Below are 24,413 nucleotides of genomic sequence, written 5' to 3'. Positions count from 1 at the left end.
AACACCTGCACTTCAAGTAGTCTATACCATCTGAGTAATTTTTACAACAGAAAAAACTTAAATACTTATTCTTTAATGCATAGCTCATTAGTTTCCTAATAATTTCCTCCTCCTTCAGGACAAATAAAAAGGCCTCTTTGCAGTTCATCTCATCCTGCTGCAAGAAACATTATCACAGGTCTGCTGAATACAGTGCTCAGTGTCTTCACCTATAGATACACCGTAGCACATCACATTGTTTTGACAGCGCTTCATATATATTTTTACAGTCTATTAAAAGCATCCGCAACAAAGAAAAACACAATGACTATTTTATATTACAAGATACAGTATTATAAATTAATAGCATTTCTTAACTCTGTAAAGAAGACAGGAATAACAGTATTCACAAATATAAGGAGCAAAGGCCCCCGAATCACAACAGTAACTTAAAAATAACCAAAACAGATTTTAGAAGGCTGCAAAGTGCTTTGAAAACATTAAAACCAAAACTCGACTATTGCCTCCAAATTTCTTGCCATAAGCTTTACTTTTTCACATCCCATCCTGAGGGGCAGACAAGGCTAAATTTATGACAGATTAGCAGAATTTCTCAGATATATATCACGGGTTCCACCCATATGCATTAAATCCCCCATAGCTTCTCTACATGACATACTCTAGGAAAAAAATAAAATAAAATAAAATAAAATAAAAATATATATATATAGTTGTTTTTTTTCCTACCTGTACATCCAGTTTTATTTACAAAGTCTTGAGAAGGAGAAAGACGTGATGGTGCAGTCGCAGCAAACTATCCCACATCAATCTCAGCTGCTCGACGGAGAGTACAAGTACCAGAAAAAGTTACGCTAACTTTCACAATTACGCATTAATTTTTAGAGCTATCACACAACAACATAAAAGTTACCAACTTTAAAATTGCATGAAAAAAAATCCGATTTTAAAATTTTTAAATAAAAACAAAGCTACTAAAAAAAAAATATATATTTTTACCGTACCTCCTTTATTTTTTTTTTTTCCCCAGAAAGCTGGTCTTAACAGGTTATAAAGAAAATTAGTTCTTCAGCCACACGCCTTTGCATTTCATTTTTATTTAAAATAAAATCACATAAATTATTAAAAAAAAAAAAAAATTGGTTTTGGCCATTTGGCTCCCTCCTCCAAATTGACACTTTATAAAAACCTTCTGTACTTTTTTTCCCCCTCCCTCTCTCCCTCTCTACTACCTCCAAGATGGTAGGAAAGTTGTTGTTTTGGAGGGCAGAGGAGCCGCTCTCTGATGTTATGTACTCTCAGTGCCTGTAGTGGTGCTGTAGGAGGCTGCTGGCTCTCTTCTTGAGCAGCCCCAGCAGCCCTGCCTTCTTTGCTGGAGAATATATTCAGGGATTCCCCTTAATAATCACCTACCCTCTGAGCACTTTGTAGTTTTAAAATAATAAAGAGCCCCCAAAGCTTCTTTCCCCACAAAAAGCAGGATCTTCTCAGAGCCAGGGGGGCAGCAGCTTCTCAGCACAGAGCCCGAGCCCATTCCCAGTCCCTCTGCTGGGGAGGAAACTCTGATCTGTCAGCCCAACAGAGGGAAAGGGGGGAGAGGAGAGAGAGGAGAAAAAAAAAGCAGCTGGAAAGGTAAGCCAGGCCCGGCCTGCATCCCCGGGCTCGCGTAGCGCGGCAGGCGGTGCGAAGGGTGCAGGGCGGGCGGGGAAGGGGGCTACGCGAGGCCGGGGATCGGCCGGAGCGGTGTAGGCCGCAGCGGGGGGTGAGGGGAGTTGGGGGGCTTTTTGAAGCTTTCGGGCGCCGAGACGAGTGCCGAAGGGGTTGAGACGGTGGCCGGAGCCCAGCGGGAAGGTCGGGGCGCGGCGTCGCGGCGCCTTTGCCCGGGAGGTGAAGGACGGCGGGGGAGAACGGGGGCGGGGGGGCGCTAGGCCTCAGCGCGGCGCGGCCCGGCAGCTCCGCTCCCCGCCCCGCCGGGCCCCCCGCGCCGGGCCCCGGGCCCAAAGCGGGCCGAGCCCCGCCGCCGCCGGAGCTTGGCGGCTGGGGGAAGCGGCGGGGGCGCCTCGGCCGGGACCGCTCCCCCCGCTCCCCCCACCCCGGCGGGGCGAGGGGGGCGCGGGCTGGAGGGGGGAACTGGGGGCGGCATTAATTTGCCGAAATTACTTTTAATGAGCGGCGGTGGTTGGGGGGACCGGGGGGCACCCCGTCCCCCAGCCCGGTGCGGGGCCGCCGCGGCGGAGGCGGTGCCGGTCCCGCGGGGCGTGCGGGGCCGCGGCCTGGAAAGTTTGGCGGCTTTTTTAGGGGGCTCCTTCCCCCGCGCCGCCGCCGCGCTCCCCGCGGCCCTGGGGATGGGGCCGGGGGGAGTTCGGGGCGCCCCGAGACGCAGCCGCGGGTCCCCCGGCCCGGTGTGCCCCCGCCCGGTGTCCCCCCTCGGCCGGGCGGGCGGCGGGGGGTGATTCGCCTCACAACTTTTAGGAGGGGGTGGAGGGGCGGTTTGGGGAGGCCCGTCAGACTTGCCCTCCCCACCCCGTGAGCTGGCGGCACGTTGTGGGGGTCCCGGCCCCCGAAGCTGGGGGTGAGGGAGGGAAGAGAGGGGCTGGCTCGGCCTTGCCGTCGCACCCCGCCATGTGCCGGGGTCCCTCAGCCGCCCCCGCTGTCCCCGGTTGGCGCCAGCGGGACAGGGGCAGCAGCAGCCCCCACACAGCCAGGGGACTGTGCTTGTCCCTCTGTTCTGTCCCCGCCGGGGGACCCTGGGTGTCCCTGCAAGCCCACTGGGACAGGGGGGTCTCTGTGAGGTGTCACCCCCCCACCCAGGACTGAAAATGAAAGGATGCTTGTTTTCCAGGGATAAAGAACGTCTGGTAGTTGTGAAGTGAGTCCAGTGGAAACCCCACCAACGCACTTCACCCCGCACAGGTGAAGTAGCTCTGGTTTCTAAGGTGGGAGGTGTCTAGTTTTGGTCAAGTGTTCCTTAATGTGTCTTTTAGCTCAAAATGCTAATGTCTTTGTACAAGTAACCTCAATTGAATTTTGGAAACGACAGTAATGCTTACCTTAAAGCCTTCTATTATGCCATATGATTAAAATATGTAGACTTATAGTTAGTTCTAACTTTGTTACTTAACAACATACGATGAAGGTTTTATTTTAAGGCTGTTCTCAGTTTTGGAGGATTGGTAGGCTTAAAAAGAAAATCGGCAAACTTAGGGCAACGCATCGTTCGCCCGTAGTTGAATGTGGGCACCCCTGGCAGTGTTTCACACTAAGGTATTGCGATACCAACTGGGTATCGCTGTGAATTGATGAACCAGAGCGCTCCTGTTTGGTATGGAGCTATCACATACAACCTGCTGACATCTTTGCATCCATCTTCAGCCTTTTACGTGGTTTGTTTCTAATATATATGTACACCAGGCAAGATGTATTGATTGTAAAGCTAAATCACCTACAGAAAGCAACCCGAAATTTACTTGGTGGGAGTTATTTTGTTGTTTCAATATTTTTATGATGAGTGAATGAATTTGCACGTAGGGCCTGGTCCTATGGAGTTGCATGTACTGTATTCTCACAGTGTGGTAAATCCTCAGGAGGTGCAAATTTATTGTAATACCATATTGAAACTTTGATAGCTTATAACTGCTAAAAGGCTGCTCTGTGAGAAGCTGCACTACTTTATGTTATTTATCGAGTATTCCCACTGAAGCAAGAATAAGATTCCTGTATTGTGTGGTAATAAGCTTGTTTGTCTTTGCAGCATTGGGGCTTAAAATAAGACTAAGGTATTTTGTTTAACCTCACATGCAAGCGCAGGTTATCTGTTACTTGAATAAAGACAAGACTTGGATTTGCAGCTTGCTTTTTGTTTTTTTAAGTACAGATGCAAGGTATGCTGTGCTATGCTTAGTCTCTTCTCTTTCTCAGGCTCATAGTTTAGATATTTTGATACAATGTCTTGCAGCGCCTCTCTGCGAGGTTGCAGTGGCCTGAATGTTCCCTCTGTTGCTGATCTGAAGGCTGCCCTGGCAAAACCTGGGTCTGCTTGTAGCCACCCTGAAATCCCTGAGAATCTGCTTGTAAGGATGTGATTGCAGGGCTGGGGCCTGCGACCTTCTGCTCAAAGAAAGAAATCCTTGTTCAACAAACTTCCAAAGATATGGAGCCTGTCTTGAACCTTAGGTCAGGAATAGCCATGTTTAGGAAATTATTTTATAGAAATCTATAGGAACGTGATTTTGGCAACAACTATGAATCTCCCTGCTTAGCATCTTTTCCGAAATCCTTTGGAGTTTCTAAAATTCCTGGAGTCTTACATGTTGGTTGTTTTTTAGGCTTTGGAGTGTCTTTGTCATGTTTTCTTTAAGGTATTGTTTATCAGATGAATGAAAAGAAGAATCTGTTTTGTTTTGGAACAATATGAGTTGTTTTTCCTCCTCTTATGTTTTCTGCTGTTGATTGAAACTTCTTACAAATGTATAAACTCTCTAGCTGTTGATAGTATTATTAGGTATAATACTTAAATTTTGTTCTATATTTATTACATTATATTCTGAAGCATAATTGGTATTATCAGTATTGCCTAAGATATACTGCTGCTTTTCTGTTGATGTATCCTTATGCAATATAAACTGCCTTTTTTGCAGAGCTGAAGTAGAAGGCTTTTTGATAAGGCAGAATGAGGACAACGTTGCTGCTGCTGTCTTCCTAGGTAGATTTTAACATATGAAAAAAAATAGTCCAAAATATAGTTCCAGGTGGTATCTAAAAATGTCTAGTAAGATCTTAACGTGTTAAGTGGCTTGATCTGTCAGGTACTTGCATGTGTGTGCAGAACCTTGAGTTGTGCGGGGCTCTTCAGAGGTCTTATTGAGTAAGGATTGTACTCTGGCTAATAAAGATATTCCCTACAGGAATTCTCATACTTTACTTCGGTTGTTTCCCAGTGTTTTCCATCTCAATTTGGACGCTTTTACTGACAGAAGGACTCTTGTTTCCAGAATTGCAGCAGGCTTGGTTTGATAGCTGAACGTAGTAGAGAATGGAGCTGTTAAATGAGCAGAAATAAGCCAAAGTTTTGGTTAGATCACACAACGGGGACAGAAGTTGTAAGTTTGTGGTGTTGATGTCGACCACAATTGGATGTGGTGCGGCTTCTCTTGGTAGAACAGACCACTTCACAAGAGACATACTAGTTGCCTGAGGTCTCTTAGCATGAAATAGAAAAAAAGGAATGTTTTTGCTTTGTCTCTAATAATATAGTTTTTACTAATACTACTGAAAGGTTTTACTGTAAGATGGCTTTAAATGCGAATCTTTTTGCAATGATTTTATGGTCTTTGTTCATCTCTGAGTGGATGAAATTCCATGTTGCTCAAACGTCTTAAAAAAATCTATGTTTTCCTGTTCAGTCTCAGCAAGAGGGTCAGACAGTGGCAACGCAGGGAATTGTTCTTTCGTGGTCAAGTCGAGCCATCAGCAAAACTGCTGTTTATGCTGTTTGTGTTTGTGGAAAAGCTGAGGTTCTTGGAGATCCATATTCTACTTCTGGCACCAAGCTGGTGGTTTTGGAAGCATATGTACCTTGTCTGTGAGATGTCATGAACACACCAAGCAATTTAATGTGAAATCTGCACTAGGATTAGCAAATGCAAAACAACACAGTTCAGACCTCTTTAATCGTGGCTTTTGTTTGGATGCAATGTGTGAAGCTCTGAGCTCAGTCCTCTTAATTATACATCTTTTAACCACTGACATGTAATTGCCTTGCAATTTACAACGCATTTGGGGATTCCATTGCCTGAAAGGGTCTTACGTATATTGAATGTAAAATTCTGAGCAGATGTTTAAGAATGTATCCAGCCCACATGCTTTAAAATATTCTAATATTTTCAGCATGGTGTTTCCTCAAAATTACCGGTTGAGTGTTGGGGCTATAATGCTTTTGGCTTTCTAATGGTGACTTGGCTGTCAGCTTCCCTGTAGACGACAAGATGATGTCAGGTACCAAATTTCTGTATGATGGGAGAGGGTATATGGAGTGCAGAGCGATGGCTTTGTTCTCTTGGAGCTGGTATGCGCTGCAAGGGAACTGGTGAGGCCTCCTTGCCGATACTAAAAGCAGGTGGGAGCTGTACTTGCGGGTGTTTAGGTCTTTCATTTATTATTATTTTTTTTTTTTTACAGTCACTTTGTAAACCACCCTCTGTTGTCTTGTAGAACGTAAGAAATACCTTGCTGGGTAAGATCAGGGGTCGATCCAACCTACTGTTCTGTCTTGGGCAGTAGGAGTAAGTGATGCTATTTAAGAAGAGCATGGAAGCCCAGCCACTTTTTAGTGTTTTCTTCTCTTCTCCAACATCCATATTTGTTAAATTAGACGTGCTAGCAGGTACATCACCTATGTTCCCGTTGCCTTAGAACTTTTCTATGGTCTTTTTGAACCCCATGGTACTGTCTGCTTCCATAGCCTCATGTGACAGCAAGTTCCAGCAGTAGTGCGTAGTAAAAAGGAAGAAATACTATTTTAATATGTATTGTGTGAATCTCTTTACTATCTTGGTCAAGTACACCTAGTTCAAATATTGTGTGATGTGGTATATGGCCATTCTGTATTCACTTTATCCCCTACAGTGACTTTTTAACCCTCAGGCAGGTCTTACATTATTTGGCAATGGCACACATTTTGGGGTTTGCTTCTCTGTTTTTGCCCCATTGCTTCTGACTAGCTTCAAATCTTTTATTTAGAAGCAGTTGTTTAAGGAAAATAAATCTGTGTTCCTCAAGAAGCACACTCTGATTTCTCATTCATGGATTGTGGCAAAAGCCAGTTTGAGCGTATGCAGGTGTGAATTGTGTTTCTGTTAAACCTTTCTGCAGCTTCAATGTAGAGTATAAATGCAAAACCCAAAACACTTTCCAGAAAGTTTTGCACCCTGGTATTTTTGCAGCGAAGTACAGCTGCTATAGCGTTTGATTTTTCCAGGGGAAGTCCATGTTTCCGTCATCTCTTACTTAATCCCATGGGACAAAAATAATTTCTCCCCCACCCACTATTTAGCGAAGTGTAGTTTCAGTTCTCTTCAGTGAAGTGACATGAGCCTATTCCATGCTTGTGCTACTTTTTATGTAGCAGCAGAAAAACTCTCCTAAGAACTCCTGTATATTTTGTTCAAAATAAAATGCTGCATAAGACTAAATCAGAATCAATAGACTTAAATGTCTTTGTTATATATATATGTGGCATGCTATGGAAGTAAAAAGAAAAAGCTCTTTTTAGCTTAAATAGAGCTTCAGTCTCTGATCCTGGAAGTGTATCCACATAGTTCCCCTGTCTTTCAGGGGCTCTTTCGGAATCTACCAATAAAGATATAATTACAAGTTTGAGAGAGTTGTTGTAGGGCTTTTTTTATTATAGAGCATTGGCTGCTAGGTATATTACCTTTCTTTTTGTTCATTGCACTGTAGTTGCACTAATTGATTCCTATCGTTTTTTTTAACATGATTATATTTGCATGAGCTTCTCTTAGCGTATATATAGGCCCAAATATTCCATGTTCAAGCTCATTGGTTTCCCTGGGGATTATTGTCAGTATTTTTGCTTAAATGTTTCATATGGCATTGTGCTTGTGCCCTGTATCTTTCAGAGAAGTGAGAAGTAAAATAGTATGCCTGCCTTGATGCAGTCAACGTAAATGCAAAAATAAGACTTAATTATGAGTTAAGTCCAAAAATAAGACTGGGGGCACAAGAATAAATCCAGGATTATAGTGTCTGGGAGCTGTGGAGCGGTTTCTTTACAGCAGCTTAACGGAGGCACACCAGGTATGCATTTCTCACTGTTTACTTTGGAACTGTCCTGTGGAACTTGTTTTCTCTGGTCTGTCACATGATAACCTTCAGAAAAGAAATATTACTGGCTTGTGGGAAAGAGGGGAAGGTCATTGATCCGTCAAAAACTCTGCAAAGCATGATAGTAGTCACTTAGAAGAAGGTGGTAAATAAAACCGAAAGAAATATGGAGTAGCATGTGAGTCACCCCAACTGCAAGATTCACCCCTTCGTGCAAGTTTTTCAACCTGTCCAATATGCCACCAAATAGAAGCTTTGGTTAGCTGTTGAGAGAAGCCAAGTCCAGGGCAAAAGGCTTTCTGTCAGCTTCGTTGTGTGTATGAGATGCAATTAAGAGTTAAGACTCATTTGATTACCTTTGCTGCCATAGTCATGGAGGGGGCTGCCTCCCAAAGCGAGGTCACAGCTCCCATAGTGGGCATGTCACCAAGGGCCTTATGATTTTCTTTCACATTGTTGCTGGATAAACTGAAGTGTAAGTCAGTATCTGCCTTAACAAAGATGTCTGAAAGGATTATTTGTTGCTCAGCATGCTAAGGAGGAGATAGTTCCCTCTTCCCATTCAATCTTTTTGAAGGGCACAGCCAACAATAAACTTTTTTTGTTCTTAGGACTGGTGTGTTGTGAAGGGTCAGTGATTAGTTTTCAATATATGTAGTATGTGCTCCGTACTTTCCTGTGCTTCCTTGCATTGAGTGAGGTTGGGAAAGGTGATTGAAACTGGATGAGATGTCGGTGCTTGTGTTGTGTTGATCCGCAAAGCAGGAGGCCCTTGCCCCTGGGGGTGTGTGCATGGAAAGGGAGCTATGTGTATAAAGAGGAAATACAAAATCATCCTTAATATTAATGATTAACTATTAATTAAATGATTAATCAGTTTGCTCGCACTTGTGCCAGTTACATTTTATAGCACGTGTCTCCATTCTGTATGCTGCACGTGTGCACATACAACTCTTTCAAGAATTTTAAGCGTGTTTTTAAATGTTTAGTAGTCTTCTGTCACGCTTCTACAGCTAAATACGTGCTAATGAAAGGCCTGGGTTTTGCAGTTTACTGTTAGAGCTGTGACAGAGTGTTTTGTTTTGCCCTGATGACTTAAAGTTGATTTTCTACTTGTGATTTCTCAAGGTGCTTTCATGCAGTGGGAAGAGCAGATTTGTACCTTCGCAAGAGGAACCTGGGTCTTTCCTGCAAAGTCTGTGCAGGCTCCGTCCTTGCAATCATGTTAGTTGGGGTGGTAACCTGTACATCTGTCACATGCCTCTGATTTATTATGTATTTCCTGAATATCACCTCTATGTACATTGCTTTGCTTGGTATATAACACATATGAAACTGAACCGAGTACAGAACATACCATGTTCAAAAGAATTTATTCCAGTGCTTCAGGATGGCCTTTCTGAATAAAAGCTGCCTTTTACAGCCTGAGCTGGGCGTAGCAAAGTAGCTGCAGAATATGTGTAGTGTTAATTTTATTTGAAGCTGCTTTGGGGTGGAGGGTTTGGTTGGTTTGTTTGTTTTAAAGATGATCGCTGAAGACTCCATAGTGTTAGGAAATGAAAAAGTACCTTGTGATTGCATGGATTTGTTATTTTGTTGTGCTGTAGGAGTCTATTTTAAGGGGTCAAAAAAAACCCTGAGCCTCTTGCTGAAATGACATTTCAGCCCTCCTGGCATTGATGGGAATACTACCTCTGACATTATTGATGCCTGCATTTACCTAAAATGAGTACAATAAGGTAGGAAAAGCTCTTGAAGAACCACGATGACCTCAAGAAGGGCTGTATATTGATGCCTGCAGAAGCTGTGGGCAGCTACAAGATCTGAAGACTGTTCGTCAGGTGTGGTCCAGCTTTTTTGAAAAAAGCTTTCTTACACTGTCTGATGAACTTAAAATTTTGCAGAGCAAGGACAGTCGCCAGCGTTTTTGTAAGCAAAGATACTTGAAGTAAAACCTCTGCAAACAGATGGGTTAATCATCATTCAACTTGGTTCTTGAGAGCAAGTTATCTAATCTGATGCTTAACCTTTTTCAGCTTGTAGCTCCTAATTGCTTTCTGGTAGATGAGCGGGGTTTTGTTCAACAGGTTTAAGTGTGTTGGCAGTAGAATTCTGGCTTTTTCTCCCCAATAATTTCCTTTTAGTATTTCTAAAGATCTGTGACTACTGATGGAAAACTACATATTGTGCTAGTGGATCTGGCTTATTGGGTGTGAGCTGAACTACAGGTTTTGTGGCTACATCTGGCTGCCTACTTAAGCAGTAATAATGTCTGTTTTATTCTGACTTTGACCTTTTTGATATTTTCCTTAGACAATCTGCTTCATCTTGATTCGTCATCATTCCAGGATAGTGGTGTCCTTGGGGCTCTCTCTTAACACTGATATGGTCCAGAAGATTTAAAATCAGGTATTGTTTTGGGTCCCTCTTTCCTGCCAACATGAAACACGCAACCTACAACTGAATGAAATTTTTTTTCCTTATGTGATTTACCTTAATATTTTGGTTCTTTCAGCTGATGTTCACAAGGAATAGAGTCACGTGATGTATGAAGGCAAACACATACACTTCTCTGAGGTTGACAATAAGCCCTTGTGCTCATATAGCCCCAAACTGTGCAAGCAGAGGCGACTTAACGGCTACGCCTTCTGTATCAGACACGTTCTGGAGGACAAGACCGCCCCCTTCAAGCAATGTGAATATGTGGCCAAGTATAACAGCCAACGCTGCACCAACCCCATCCCCAAATCCGAGGACCGTAGGTGAGTTGTGGTTACGCATCTGCTAAGCGGGAAGTGTCTGGGATACAGGCATGAGTTTTCTTTTAAGATGCTACCTGGTCTCAGGATGAGGGAGGAACTGGCCCGAGTGGGTTGAATTCCAGGATGTTCCTTTGAGGGTTTTATTTTAAGACCAGTCATCTTCGTTTTATTTTCTGTGGGAGTCGAGTACTCAGAAAGCGGGCAGTAACTTACTCCCAAGGAGGTTTTCAGGAGAGTTCATTGCTTTTCTCAAATTCACTATAAACTGTGGGTCCAACCTGCTGTTCCATACCTGCTGTTCTAATTAATTTGCTTTGTCACTTGCAGTATATGCTCTTAAAAATGCCTGCTGGTTTGGCCAGCTGTGCCATAAACACACTTCCATCCACTTTTTCTGGACAAACAGTTGAAAATGCGTACTTTCTGGGCTTAGGGAGTGGTGACGCATGGGGACAAATCCAGAATTACAATTTAGTGGTTGTGATTTGGTACCGATCTGTAGTTTTGTATTACTGGAATAAAGTAAATATTGAGAACAGATGAACCAGCTGGGAAAGTGCTGTCCAGTCCCTTTCTTCTTTGCTTCCCCAGTTCACTCCCCCTCCCTGCCCAAGTGAAGGTGCCTGGGTATTAAATGCCTTGCAAGAGACAGTGCTTGAATTTGTTGGAGACATGGGAATTCAAATCAGATTTCCTGAATTGCAGCCCATACTGTAACCACAGGACATTCCTCCTTGCTTTTCAAGACCTGAACACCAGTCTCATTGGTGTTGCTTGAGCTAAAATAGCAGAATTTGTCTGCAAGTTGTATGTTGCTTTAATTTTTCACAGGCATTGTTGCCCGTTTTGCTGGTAACACAGTATTTAGTTAATGTGCGTGTTAATTAGCTCTTGTAAGCAATTTTTTTTTTTTAACCTAAAATAGAAACAAAATATGCCAAAAAAGAATCAAACCACTATTCACTGACCTTTCACATTATTAGCTGCTGTTCACTAACCTTTTGCGTTATTAGCAGTGCTCCCACTGAGCCCTACATAGAACTTCTTCCTCAGCTCGCAGCTCCCTCTCTTGTTTGAAACAACAGTTGGACCGTGCTCTAAATTAACTTGCACTTCACCTGCCATTTCAGTTGAGGAGACTGATGAAGTGAGGAAAAAAAACCCCACGAATGTTTGTCAAAAGCTGTAGGGCAAACGCTTAAATGGCATGAGATGAATAACTTTAAGCTATAATTTGACAGTCGGTGACTGTTTCTTTGCTACTGTACAATTGAGGCTCTTTGGAAATAAGCTCGCCGAAATGATCATGGAAATTGTTAGTGCAAATGGTATGCTGTAATTTCAGATGCAAGAGCTGACTGAGCCAGAGTTGCTGTTTACCAGGGGTCAGACTTAAAAACAATAGAAATAATAGTACTTAATGACACTTTTTAAAGTCTCATATGTTCCCATGGAATTTGAGATTTTTCTTTACACCTTGAATTGAGTTCGCACTTGTTCTTTTTGATTTTTCTCAAGTTAAAGTGAAGTGTGGTCATGACATCTGGTGTATGTTATATTAGAATAATTCAATTGCATGGTGAGTGTCACATTACAGCACTTGAAGAGGACAGCAGGTGTCTGAAGGAGAAAATAAACTTTTAATTTCAAATGAGAAGATGTGATAGTTTGAAAGAATATTTTGAAAGACTGCTTCTCAGGGCAGAGTTGAATTTTAACAATAAAATTTAATGAATGCTAATGATAAGACTTTGCCTTCTCCAAACTTATTTTTTGGCAGGAAAACCTGTATCTGTTTCTTAGGAGATTTTTTTCACACTCCGTTCGATATAAAGATGTTTGCTATGTTTGAGTCCTTAACTTGTAGCTTTTAATTTTCTGTGTACAAAATTACTGTCAGATGGTCATTTTGTCACAGTTTTCAACATGTAACTGTACATGATCAGAAGCAGGCTGTATGATGCTCTGACAGCTGTCTTCTTATATGCTTTTAAAGATAAAATGTCTTAACAAGTCGCATGCATTATATGCCAAAAGCTTCATAGTCTGTCCACAGATAATTAAAAAAATTATCACTTGACCCTAGACAAATGAGATGCTACCAGCCACAAAGATGTTTAATATGCTGCCATATTATGAGATTTCTTATTAACCATTAGCATTCTACTACAAATTAAACCTATTAATAGTTAAGATATTGTTGCCTGATTTGAAGTGAAGTGTAGTTTCTCTATTCTTTGTCTTGTTTTTTTAAAGAACATACACGGGATGATACAGACATGGATTTTGTGTCTGTATTTCCTCTGAATACATCTTCTAATTATTATCCAAATACACACCTGGATAATGAAGTTCAGCTTAACTTCTATATATAGGGTTATTACGATTTAACTGGTTTAAACACCATTTTCTCTCTAATTCTCCTCTTTCAAGAGAATCCGTAAATATTTTGTTAACGTGCAAGATGCTTTCCAGTTTATTTGGATCTTCCTTTAAACAAGTGGCAGAACTTTATACCAGTCAGGGATGTACTGGGAAGCAGAACTCAGTAGTAGGTGGAAAACCTTGCTGTGTGGATCCTTATCCTTCCAGTCATCTGGGAAGGTTTCCAGCTGAAACCATCAGAGCCCATCACCCTTTGCATGCCTCACGTTATGATAGTTTAGTGGATATCAACCCACCGCTCTTACCTTATGTACTGACTGCGTTTGACCTCACTTGCGTGGTGCTGAGTAAGGAAGTGAGAGGAAAACTGTGTTAGATACTCAGTGTGAGAATTAGATACTCAGCTGAGAATAACTCACAGGCAAGTTATAGAAATGACAAATTGTGGAACTAAGACAGGGCCATCAGAATTGGCTCTTGTAGGGCCAGCTTGACCCTAAGTGGATGAGAACCATATGAAGGGAACTGTGCTCATTGCAGGTGCTATTCCAGTCTTCCCAGTAATCTGTCTCCATGGAGTAAGAACTACTAATGCCTTCCCTGGCCTTACACCTCATCCAAAGAGTTTATTGCCTTAACTCAGCTGGTTCTAGACTGGTTCCAGCAGAGCCAATGTCTGCACCAGGCTCTGCACATTGCATAAAGTTGGAGCCAGTTTGGGTCAGGACCAACTAAAACGCCACTCTGTGGGTTTGTGTCTAGAGGCGATGTCTGCGTTAAGATATTGTTGGCTTTCCGTGATGCAGTATGATCAGTTGTAAGCAAGCTAATTGCCTTTTAATGGATTTATTCACGTTTTCTATGTTTTGCTTTCTCTTTGGTTTTCACAAAGAAAACAGCCTGGCCAGTTTTACATCCTCACTCCTGCACAAGCACAAGGTGGCAATATTTAAATTCTGAACAATGTAAAGGCAGCATTCACATTGAGCAAACCCTTCTTTTTATTGGAATAAGAGGGGAAAAAAAAAATCCATTGAATTTGTCTTGTCTGTTTATTGTTTTTTCTTCTGTCATACTAAAAGTGCTGTTCTAACTGATCTCCTCAGTCTTGTTCAAACAAAGTATTTTAAAAGTGCTTAATTTTAATTATGGGAATAGTGCTGTTGGCTTTAAGGGAAGCTTTATTGAACCCTCATTATGGAGCCCTCATTATATAATTTCATTTTTAGAAGTGCATCTCTCAGTATGAATTTACAGTATCACAGTGTATTGTAATAAGGACTCCACACGTTGCTGGCTTCCAGCTTGCCTCATTTAGATTTGTTGATTACTTACAACTTAATGTAACAAACAAATTATTTAGACAATAATAAGTAGCAGTACTTTTCAGCCTTTTCTGACTTGTGAGTCCTTATGGATGTGGATCCCTCGAGAAACTACATGTATGGAAATTGTTAAGGAGCACATATGAATTTGCTTTTTCTTTTTTACCTTTTATGGCCACTGTAGAAGCAGTTCACACATTGCTTCTTCAGGGGTGGAACAGCAAGTTGAAAATCACTTAAACTGAAGTGTTAAACCTTTTGTGGGGGTTTAGTTTGGGATTTTCTGTTATTTTTGCGCCATGAAGACCAGGAATAGTTTCATTTTAACCTATTTGTTGAACAAAGCTTACTTTTCTGAGATTCATACTGTTCATACCTTCATGGTGTATTTCCATATCTTGTCCTTATTCATGTCCATAAATACATAATGGTTATGTCCTTAGCTTGTTCATTAACACCCCAATGTAGACACCACGTTTTCCTCACCTTTGTTTTCATCTATAAGGTGCAGGTTATAGACGGGATGCTGAAAGGGCAGAAGTCTGGTTGCTGGTGGCATTTTGCAGGGGCAGGAGGGCCTGTCTGTGTGAAGCAGGCAAAGGATCAGTTATTGGTTCCTACATTTCTATCACCTGCTTGTTTTAATCAGACAAAAATTGTTTACTTCTTAGTATGTTATCTGTGGCTATGATTTGTAACTCTTATTTTTAATGAGCAACTTTCAAAGACTTTCCCCCCACACTTTTTGAACAACATGACTTTCAAAGCTATTTTATATTAGAAGAGCTTAAAATCCGTGTTTGTGGATTGTATATATGATTCCTGGCACTATGGTAACATTTTCTATCAGCAGAGAATTTCTTTTAAACTAGATTTTTGTTTGAAAAACACACAGCTAATCCTCTGGCTACAAAATTCATTAAGTTAAACTACTAAAAGAGAACTTAAATATTTATGCTACTTGTTCATTAAGTGCAAACAGTGACCCATCTCAGCAGGTATCTCTAGTGAGAGCGTCCATATAAGAAACTGCTCCCCACTACAGTGGAATTCGTAATAAGATTTTAATCAGCACACGCATTATTAACTACTTCCAATGAAACAACAGCCAAATGAAAGGAAGCAGCTTTCAATGTACTTTTTCCTAGGAGCTTTTGAAATGAGCAGAGTTAATGGCTTGAGTTGTTACAGTTTTGTGTATCAGACAGTCCATTGGAGTAAATATTTTGAATGGTTGTATGTGAATCTCTTATGAATAATGAGTGAAGACTTTTGAGACTGCAAATTGTCACTTGTATAAGTTTTTGTTTTCTGTTACAGGTTGGGAACACCACAGTTATCTGTTGTGTACACTTCTTATAAAACCCGTTGTGTTTTGATCTAAATTCACGAGATGGGTGTGTCTGTGGGTTTCCCTTTAGTGATGTCTGTTTTCTTCAGATTTTTCTTACAAGAGCTAAGTTAATAACTGACTCCTTTTACTTTCCAAAGGTACTGCAACAGCCACCTGCAGGTACTTGGCTTTATACCGAAAAAGGAGAGGAAGAAAAAGAATGATCCCATAGAGGAGGTAAAGGTCAGGCATCAGATGGATGCTATGGCCTTCAGTCTGACAGTGCCCCCCCTGGCCTTGAAGATGCCCAATGGTCTGGACGGGATGTCCCTGTCCCCTCCAGGGGCTCGGCTTCCTCTCCACTACCTGGAGGCAGAATTAGAAGACCCCTTTGCTTTCAACGAGGAGGATGATGACCTGAAGAAAGGGGCAACAGTGAGGAAAAAGTTGCAGAGCAAGTTGGCTCAAAACCGGCAGCGCCAGAGAGAGACAGAGATTTTAAAAGTTCGCCAAGAGCACTTTAGCCCCCTTCCTGCACCTTTGCAGCAGCAGCAGCCTCTGCAGCAGCAGCACTCCCATCTGCCACCTTCATCAGCTTTGTTAAAGCCGACGGGGCTACCGCAGGGTGTAGTCTGCAAGTCACCTCAACCTCCGAACACCAGCCTACCAATGCAGGGAGTGGCACCCACCACACACACTATAGCACAAGCCCGGCAGTTGTCTAACAAGAGACCTCTGCCTCTCCTACCACCCGCTAGGGCTCCTGTCGCGGACCCTCCAAGGACTGATCGGGTCCTCATGAAAGCCACAGCCTTCTCTCCGCACGCGTCCTGCGTGAGCCGGCTACAGAGACTGGTGAAACTGTGCACTCGAAAACAGCAGCTGGACGCTGACCTGTTTCCGCATTTAGGTGGGTAGATGGTCGATGTGTTGCCTGCTTATTTTTTAACCTGAAACCAAAAGACAAAAGGGGAATGTCTCCCTAGCCCTGCCCTGCTAGCTGTGGTCCTTACAAAATAACCCCGAACTAGGTAATCTCGTGGTGATTTCTTTAGCCCTGTTCCCTGTGAAGGGAATGCCTGGACCCATCACATATGGTTTATGGCATTTTCGTTGTTTATTCTTCTTAATGTCCTGTTAACCATCTGAGAAATCAAACTGAGGTGTAGAAAGCATTGCTTGGATGATACAGACATCCTACAGGTTTGCAGCTTGAGTAGTACAGGTGGTGCCAGCTGTTACCCACAGGAGAAGACAAGGTTAGATTCAGTGTTAAATATGTGACAAGTGCACGTTACAAAATGAGTGCAGGTAGAAGCTTGGAGATGCGGCCCATCAGTCTCTGCAGATCCAAGCTTCCAGTTGACTTGACTGGGAAAACAGGAGCACAAGAGAGTTTTTCTTGACTGGGCCTATTTGTGTCCAGAATGCGGGTGAACAAAAGCAACAGGCTGCTGCAGGAGGGCAGCACCGCTACAGAAGTTAACTGGAGTCGTGGAGGCTTGTCCACGTACCAGCGCAGAAAGTCTCCTCCTTCCTTATTATCTAGAAACCGTTATAATCAATTGCCACTTGCAAAAATGTGGGTAAGTACAAGCAGCTTGCTGCTACAGCAGTACTGCACTATGAAGCTTTAGCTGAGCTTGTGGCTTGTTTGTCTGATTGTGAGTACAGACCTAGGTGCGCTGAGCTGTCCTTGTGATCTCCTTCACCCTCCAAAGTTACCTTACTTTTCTGCTTAGTTTTAGATCATATTTTTCTAACAAGTAAAATACTGACAGGAAGAAGGGAAACAGGAGTCAGTGTGTGCTACTAGAGTAGGAATGCCATTTATGATCTTAAGAAAATAACCCCTTCAAATAAATCTGACGTTCTTCATATAATATCTTAATTGCAAACATCTGTAATTTTTGCAATTTCAATTAACCTTCTAAAATTTGCTATTAAGATCTGCCCTTTGGCACTCATGGGATAGCTTGACTATTTGTTCACAAGATATTAATAATTAGCATCCCATAGGATGTCTCCAAAGGACATTGATCTTCAGAAAAGCACTTTGATGGTCCTATATATAATGCAGGTCTTTTGAGGAATGGCAACTCCAGAGGCACTTGCGAGTGTCATAGACCCCAATAGCTTAGAAAGTGACCTGTGTTTTGAAAGACTGTAGAAAAATCACTTTGTGTTTAATGTTTTACATTCTCAAGGGGTGAAGAGAATACATTTTCATAAAAAAGAGGCATAGTAAAAGAAAAAAATAGACTTATAAATGTCCTGTTATGCAAATGCATAACTATGTGTATGCAATTAGGACATTTTATATTTGGCAAAGTAATGGAATTCACGTATTAATCATGTGAGTGGAAAATCTATTTGTTATTCATACTATGCCTTTAATATTAAAGAGTACTTATGCCAGTTCAGAGAACTTCAGGGTTTCTGTTTTATGTTGGAGTAGCACTAGAAATGACTGCACAGAATCTTTCAAAAGATGCAGCCAGTTTTATGTGTACCCGCATCAGGGCCATGTAATTGGATATTAATGTAACTGCAGCGTGAGTATAGCTGTATCTGGATTAGATTTTGTTCCACTATTTCTGCAGTGCCCATTAGAAGCAAAACAATCCAACCTCTGATTTTATTTTAAAACTTTGAGTAGATAATTCGTTACACTGTATCCATTGTGGACATCTTAATCCAATAATTAAGAGGTTTTTTGGTTCCTTTATGGAAGCGGCAAGAGTAAAAAACGAAATAAATTGAAAGTATCGTTCTGGCATTTTATCGAATGGCTTAAAACATCTTAATTTAGTTCAAATGCCCGTCTGAAAAATAGGAGCAAGAATAGAATTTTCAGGATGCTGAAGTTCCTGGGAAAGAGGGTTTCTGAGATTTCTGGTTTGTGTTAGTGTTGCTTCTAAATGCCGAAGGCACTCCTAAAGATTGTATTCCAAGCATGTGTGTTTGTCTCTCAAAGCAGATACCCAAGTACTGATGCTTTTCCCAAATTTGAAGCATCTGACTTCAGAATCATCTCAGATATAGTATAGTTTATTTTTAGCAAAAATAAAGTTCTCCTTAACTCCGTCCCAACTGCTGCTTCATTTTCGAGGAGCACACAAGCAAGAGAAAAAGTAATAATGCTGGCTTGTAAGTGCAGTGACGGGGTTTTGTCCCACCTGCTGCAAGGAATGGTCAAGGATTCCACTGGATGTAGAAAAAACTGCAAAAGATCAAGCTCCAGATAAAATGTTTCACCTGAGAACTTACTGGACCCTGTTTCTGGCTGTCCTGTTCAACAATTGTGTTCAGCTTGACTAACTGAGGCTGCCAGTGCATAGAATAAGTTGATCCTACTGTATCATCACTTATAGTTTTCCTCTTCTGCCTGTGTTTTGCCACAGAGCAGGGGTCAGAATATAAACAGACATGGAAGTGGCCTATTTAGATCACATAGTATTAAAAATTGCCAGGCAGTGAGTTCTTCATGGCAGGGACTGCTCTCTTACCTTGTCTCTAAAGATTCCATGTGCTTGCTGTGAAAACTTCTGATGTTTTTCTTTGGCTAAGAAAGCTGATGATATTTCTTCCACTGCTTATGGATAAAGAAGCCAGTAAGGATTTTAAAAGGAAAACTCAAATTTGACAAAAAATCAGTGCATGCTATTTGCACACTGTAACGGAGCTGTTACTGTAACTTTTCCTGCATAATTGAGAATATTATGTGTTTTGATCAAACATAATTATGCTTGTGACTCTACTACACACTACTCTTTTGTGCCATAGGTTGTTCAGAGACTTATATGACATAGATAAATTTTTCACCCAGCTTTCATGTTTTCAATTCTCTTAGGGCTGGACTGGTCTGAAGACAGTGGAGAAGAGTGGGATGATTCAGAGCAAACCTCCCCTTACCAGGTTGCGTGGTCTATCCGAGAAACCCTCGGCTATGAGAGACATGAGTGAGTATGATCCTTTATTATTCATGCTGGCCTCAATGGAATAAATCATGTAAATGTGAGCTTTACTTCAAGTGGAGTCGGTGGAACGAAAGCACTTGCTTTGCTTTGCTGAAACAAAGGATTGCTTGAGCTCATTTGTTTGGAAGATTGATGAACCAGCTTGTCTTCTGTCCCAGTTTCCACCAAACTTAGAGATCTTTGTGCAGTCTGCGATCAGAAGGATGCATCGCAAAGAATTTAAGCTTATTTGCCTAAATTGAATTGAGTTTAGTGGGATTTATTCATGAATTTGTGTGCCATGCTGAGTAGAGGCATTTCTTGAATTAGAACCAAAAAAAGGGAGTTGCTATTGGTTTCTTGTCTTTCCTACTATTTGTGAATAACATTGTTAGGAAACTTACTCATTTAATGGTGATTGTGCAGGATGTTTTAGTGTGTGGGGTTTTTTGTTGTGTTTTAAGGGCATGGCATTTCTTTTCATAATTGAGTGTTGAATAAACCTCTGTCACATAGTTGGGAGCATTGAAAGGAAGTGATGGGATTCAAGGGATAAGAAGAGCAGGTATTAGGGGCGGGTGCAGAAAGGCTTATGGTGTTCTCCATGAACTGCTATAGCAGGATCATCTATAAATGTAAATTTATTTATAAGCGCAAAGTTAAAGCATCCCAAGCATAGTATTGTAACAAAACTGAGGCATGTTGATAACAAAAGGAAACTGGGGTCTCAGCGGAGTTTAAATGTACATAGTTTCTATAACATGGTTCACTACATGACTGGACTTTTTCATGCCGCAACTCTCTCCCATTTGTTTAATTTTTCAATATCACAGTTAGAGTAATGATGTTAAGGAAACATTATTTTGTTGTTACGTGGAAATTCTAAAACTTACCAGAACTTGTTACCATCCCTAAAGATTGTCCACAAGGTGAACACCAAAGCTGTATTTGTCATCAGGACAGACACCAGGATACTAAATACTGGAAGCCTTCAGTGAATCTAAGCATAGTAGAGTGTGTAGACTTTCCTTGTTTTTTAAAACAAATGCTTTTTTCTGTTATGAATGACCGTTGTTTTTTAGGGTATCAGCAGTCAGAGAGGGAAAAAGTTTTCACAAACACTTTTAATTTAAAAGGCAACTTTTAAATAAGCTGTTTTGGGAAAACACGAACAGGCTTTCAGACTTTTAAATCATACATAATTTTCAAAGCAGATATATCTATTAAATAGCTTCCCTTACATTCTTCTCTCTTTGACATTTGATTTGGTTCTTCCATAGATCCCTATTTTTTGTCAACTTACAAAGGTCATCTCTGTGTGTTTTGTCTTATATTTGTCTTAACTTCCTTTGGATTCTTCCTACTCTTTTCACATAGTGAGAGAAAATAATACTTTGTCTTGACATTTTCTGTTCTATTCCAGCATTCCGTGCACGTCAGTTAAACGCTGTCTTAACTAATCATGATGGATACATTTTTTTTATGGTACTGGCTGCTTTTGTACTTCCATCAGCCTCCCCAGTGTTAGCTCTTCAGCAACTTTCCTCATTTTGTTTAGGGATAAACATTGATACACCCACTTAATGTCAACCTTCTAAAGCTTTAATTTGTATTCTGTGAGCTTCTGGAGAGGTTTTTATTACCTGAAATGTTTCACTTTGACACTTGTGCCGTGTGGTTTGCCCATTGCTGAAGATGAATTAGTTCAGACTATTTCTTGGGTGATTTGATTTGTTAAAATATCCGATGTGGCCGTGCAGACTGGTGGCTCCTGACCTGGCCAACCACTTGTTATGGCTCTGAATTTTGGCGGCTAATTTTACCAGAAAACCAATGGGGATTGTTTCCTAAAACCTTTAGTTTCTGAAATAACATACCTAAACCTATGGGAATTTACTGACTGTTTTTCATCATAAAATTAAAGCTCTTTTTTCTCTATTCATTTTTGTCTGAGTTTGCTGGTGTGTCTCAGGGTAGGGAGCACATTCTGGATGCTCGCACAACCCTTTTGCTCTTCCTTTCCTGCTGCCTTTGTTTCCTTCGTGAGCACTCAGCGTATTTACACACCACGATCATGAAGGGAAGGGTTGCGAAGCAGCATTTGAACTATCAGACGGTTTGCATACACTTTTAAAAAATGAAATTCCACACTTCAAGTCGAACTTCAGAAGTTAAATACGCAGCTTAAGAGAATAAACGAAATAAAAATTAGTAAACTTGTTTACAAAGGGACAACAATAAAAGTACCTTTCAATTTCAGTATTGCCTAGCAAAAAAAAAAAAAACCACAAACGTGGTTTTATTGTGATATTTTTAGGTTTCTTTGAACATATAAATTTGCTTTGGTTAATCTTATTGGCCTGGAAACAAAACCCTGAAAAAGCTTTTGGAAACTGTTTGCCTCAAAATAAGCCCTTATCCAGTGCAGGCATGATTTCTTTCTACATCCTGTGTATATGTCTTCATCTACTTTGTAAAAATGATCTCATAAAGTTCAGTTCGAAGTATTTTAACACAGGATGGCTTTTTTTTCTGTCTGTTTCAATGGGAGAGAAGTGGAGTCTCAAGTATAGAACATTTACATTCAAAAAAACACTCCATCCAAAAGAAACACTTTCCCCCCCCCTTAGAAATATTCCTGTCTTTTCTTAAAGTTCATTAGTAACCATATTTAAAATTAAATCCGTATGTCTGCAATGTTGTTCAAAAATTTTGCCCCACAGTAGTAATGAAATATCTAAGGCCTTAGACCTGCCTATATCTAACTGATCCCATCCACGTATTCCTGTTTTCTATTAATACATTGGAAAAAGGAAAATTCAGATAGCACACAAATTATTCTAAGCATTCTTTCCTAAGAGATTTTAAAAGTGTATTTTATTTTCATATTCAGTGTGAAAATATTTTAAACGTTACATATGATAAACATTTTTAGCAGGTTGTGCTTGCTGATAAGCATTTAATTGCAGAGATTAATTGCTTGTAATTTATGCTTCTAGAAAATAATCTGTTTTAACAAACAAAATGCATGGTATGGTTGACTTTACATAAAACTTGATAAAAATGTGCATTTGTGTCAAGGCAGCATTTGTTTCTGTGAAGTTTCTGTGGGCAGCCTTAGTGGAGGTGGATGCAGCCTCTTAAATTTAGCCTGCGTGTGAATGGAACAAGGTTTTCCGGAATGGAAAGTAGTTTTTAGTCATATTGCCTTTCAGGACAGCTATTCTGCCTGCATTTCAGGATCGTACTTTATTTAGTAAATGTCATGGCCGGTATTTTGCATTTCTTGTGTCATCAGCTACTTGTGGTCAGCTTTGTGTCCCAGTGATGATTTTAATGTGTTTCATAATTTTCACTTGATTTCACTGAATGTGTTGACATGGTTTGATGGTCTTGTCGACATGTGCCCAGACATTCCAAAAGCCAAGATAAATAGGAAAAGACTTTCTTAAGTAAACAAGGAATTGGATCGGTCCTTCATCTGGTCATTGCTTAGCCCTGGTCTGATTGGGTTTTTTTTCCCCTCGATATCTTTGGAGTTAAATATTAATTTCTTCTCCATGGTTGTACTGTAACTCAACTTTAACTTGGCAGCCAGGGGAAAGAAGTATCAGCTGCTGGCTCTATGTGTATTTTGGTTTAGGAAGGAAAACACCACCTGGCAAAGTAAGAGGAATTGGGAAAGGTCAGCGGTTTTGGTACTTGTCAGAATTTGACCATCTTCTCCAGCGTGACCTTTCTACAATAAATTTCCACTACACAGTTCCCCACCCTGGTCCTCTCCATTAATTGCACTTTGATTTAAGAGTTTGTCTCATTTGCTGAGACATTTACAGTAAATAAAGGTTAACGGTATAGATTTTTTTTGAACAGCAGGCTCCAGACATTTAAATGTGTCAGACTTGATGATAAATTGATGTAATCTCTAATAATGACATACTAAGAAGGGTAAGTACCTTTAGAATTCAAAAGGGATTGTGCTTTTACCATTTCTTAAGCATCCCTACCTGATTTCAGCCTTTGGATGTTTGTGGGGCTAGAAGGTGGATGCCAACTTCATAATTCTATTAAAATAACAAATTGGTTTCCTTGCAGCAGGTGGGACAGGAAGCTCAACATGAGCCATCAGTGTGCCCAGGTGGCCAAGAAGGCCAACAGTATCTTGTCCTGTATCAAAAATAGCGTGGTCAGCAGGACAAGGGCAGTGATCCTTCCCCTGTACTCTGCATTGGGGAGGCCACACCTGGAGTATTGTGTTCAGTTCTGGGCCCCTCAGTTCAGGAAAGACACTGAAGTGCTGGAGCGGGTCCAGAGAAGAGCAACACGACTGGTGAAGGGACTTGAACATAAGACTTATGGGGAGAGGCTGAAGGAGCTGGGCTTGTTTAGTCTGGAGAAGAGGAGGCTTAGAGGTGAGCTCATCACTCTCTGTAACTACCTGAAGGGCAGTTCTAGCCAGGTGGGGATTGGTCTCTTCTCCCAGGCAGTCAGCAATAGGACAAGGGGGCATGGGCTTAAACTCTGCCAGGGGAAATTTAGGCTGGATATTAGAAAGAAATTCTTTACAGAGAGAGTGGTCAGGCATTGGAATGGCTGCCCAGGGAGGTGCTGGACTCGCCGTCCCTGTAGGTTTTTAAACTGAGATTGGACATGGCACTTAGTGCCATGATCTAGTAAAAGGACTGGAGTTGGACCAAGGGTTGGACTCGATGATCTCTGAGGTCTTTTCCAACCCAGTCGATTCTGTGATTCTGTGAAAAAAAAAAAGAAATAAATGAAAACTTAAAGCCCATTTGTTTTTTATTTCCCC

General features: G+C 41.2%; 1 protein-coding gene across 3 annotated transcripts in view; it reads left to right on the top strand.

Moving 5' to 3' along the window:
- The first annotated feature begins 1,092 nt into the window (after positions 1-1,092).
- The window catches only part of INO80D (INO80 complex subunit D), a 43,370-nt gene continuing 20,049 nt past the window's right edge, over positions 1,093-24,413 (top strand). Inside the window, exons 1-6 of one of the 3 annotated variants that reach the window (XM_082055162.1) lie at positions 1,093-1,629; positions 2,840-2,910; positions 10,153-10,248; positions 10,355-10,601; positions 15,803-16,554; positions 19,498-19,606. In XM_082055162.1, the coding sequence (XP_081911288.1) occupies positions 10,384-10,601; positions 15,803-16,554; positions 19,498-19,606 (1,079 nt within the window). In that variant the 5' untranslated portion in view covers positions 1,093-1,629; positions 2,840-2,910; positions 10,153-10,248; positions 10,355-10,383. Of the gene's footprint in view, positions 1,630-2,666; positions 2,911-10,152; positions 10,249-10,354; positions 10,602-15,802; positions 16,555-19,497; positions 19,607-24,413 lie in introns of those variants that run through there. The other 2 variants (XM_082055164.1, XM_082055163.1) reach the window with 2 other exon arrangements.

This window comes from Streptopelia decaocto (genome assembly GCF_964273445.1).
Source record: "Streptopelia decaocto genome assembly, chromosome: 6".
NCBI classification, from domain to species: Eukaryota; Metazoa; Chordata; class Aves; order Columbiformes; family Columbidae; genus Streptopelia; species Streptopelia decaocto.
This window is presented reverse-complemented; position numbering and strand designations above follow the sequence as displayed.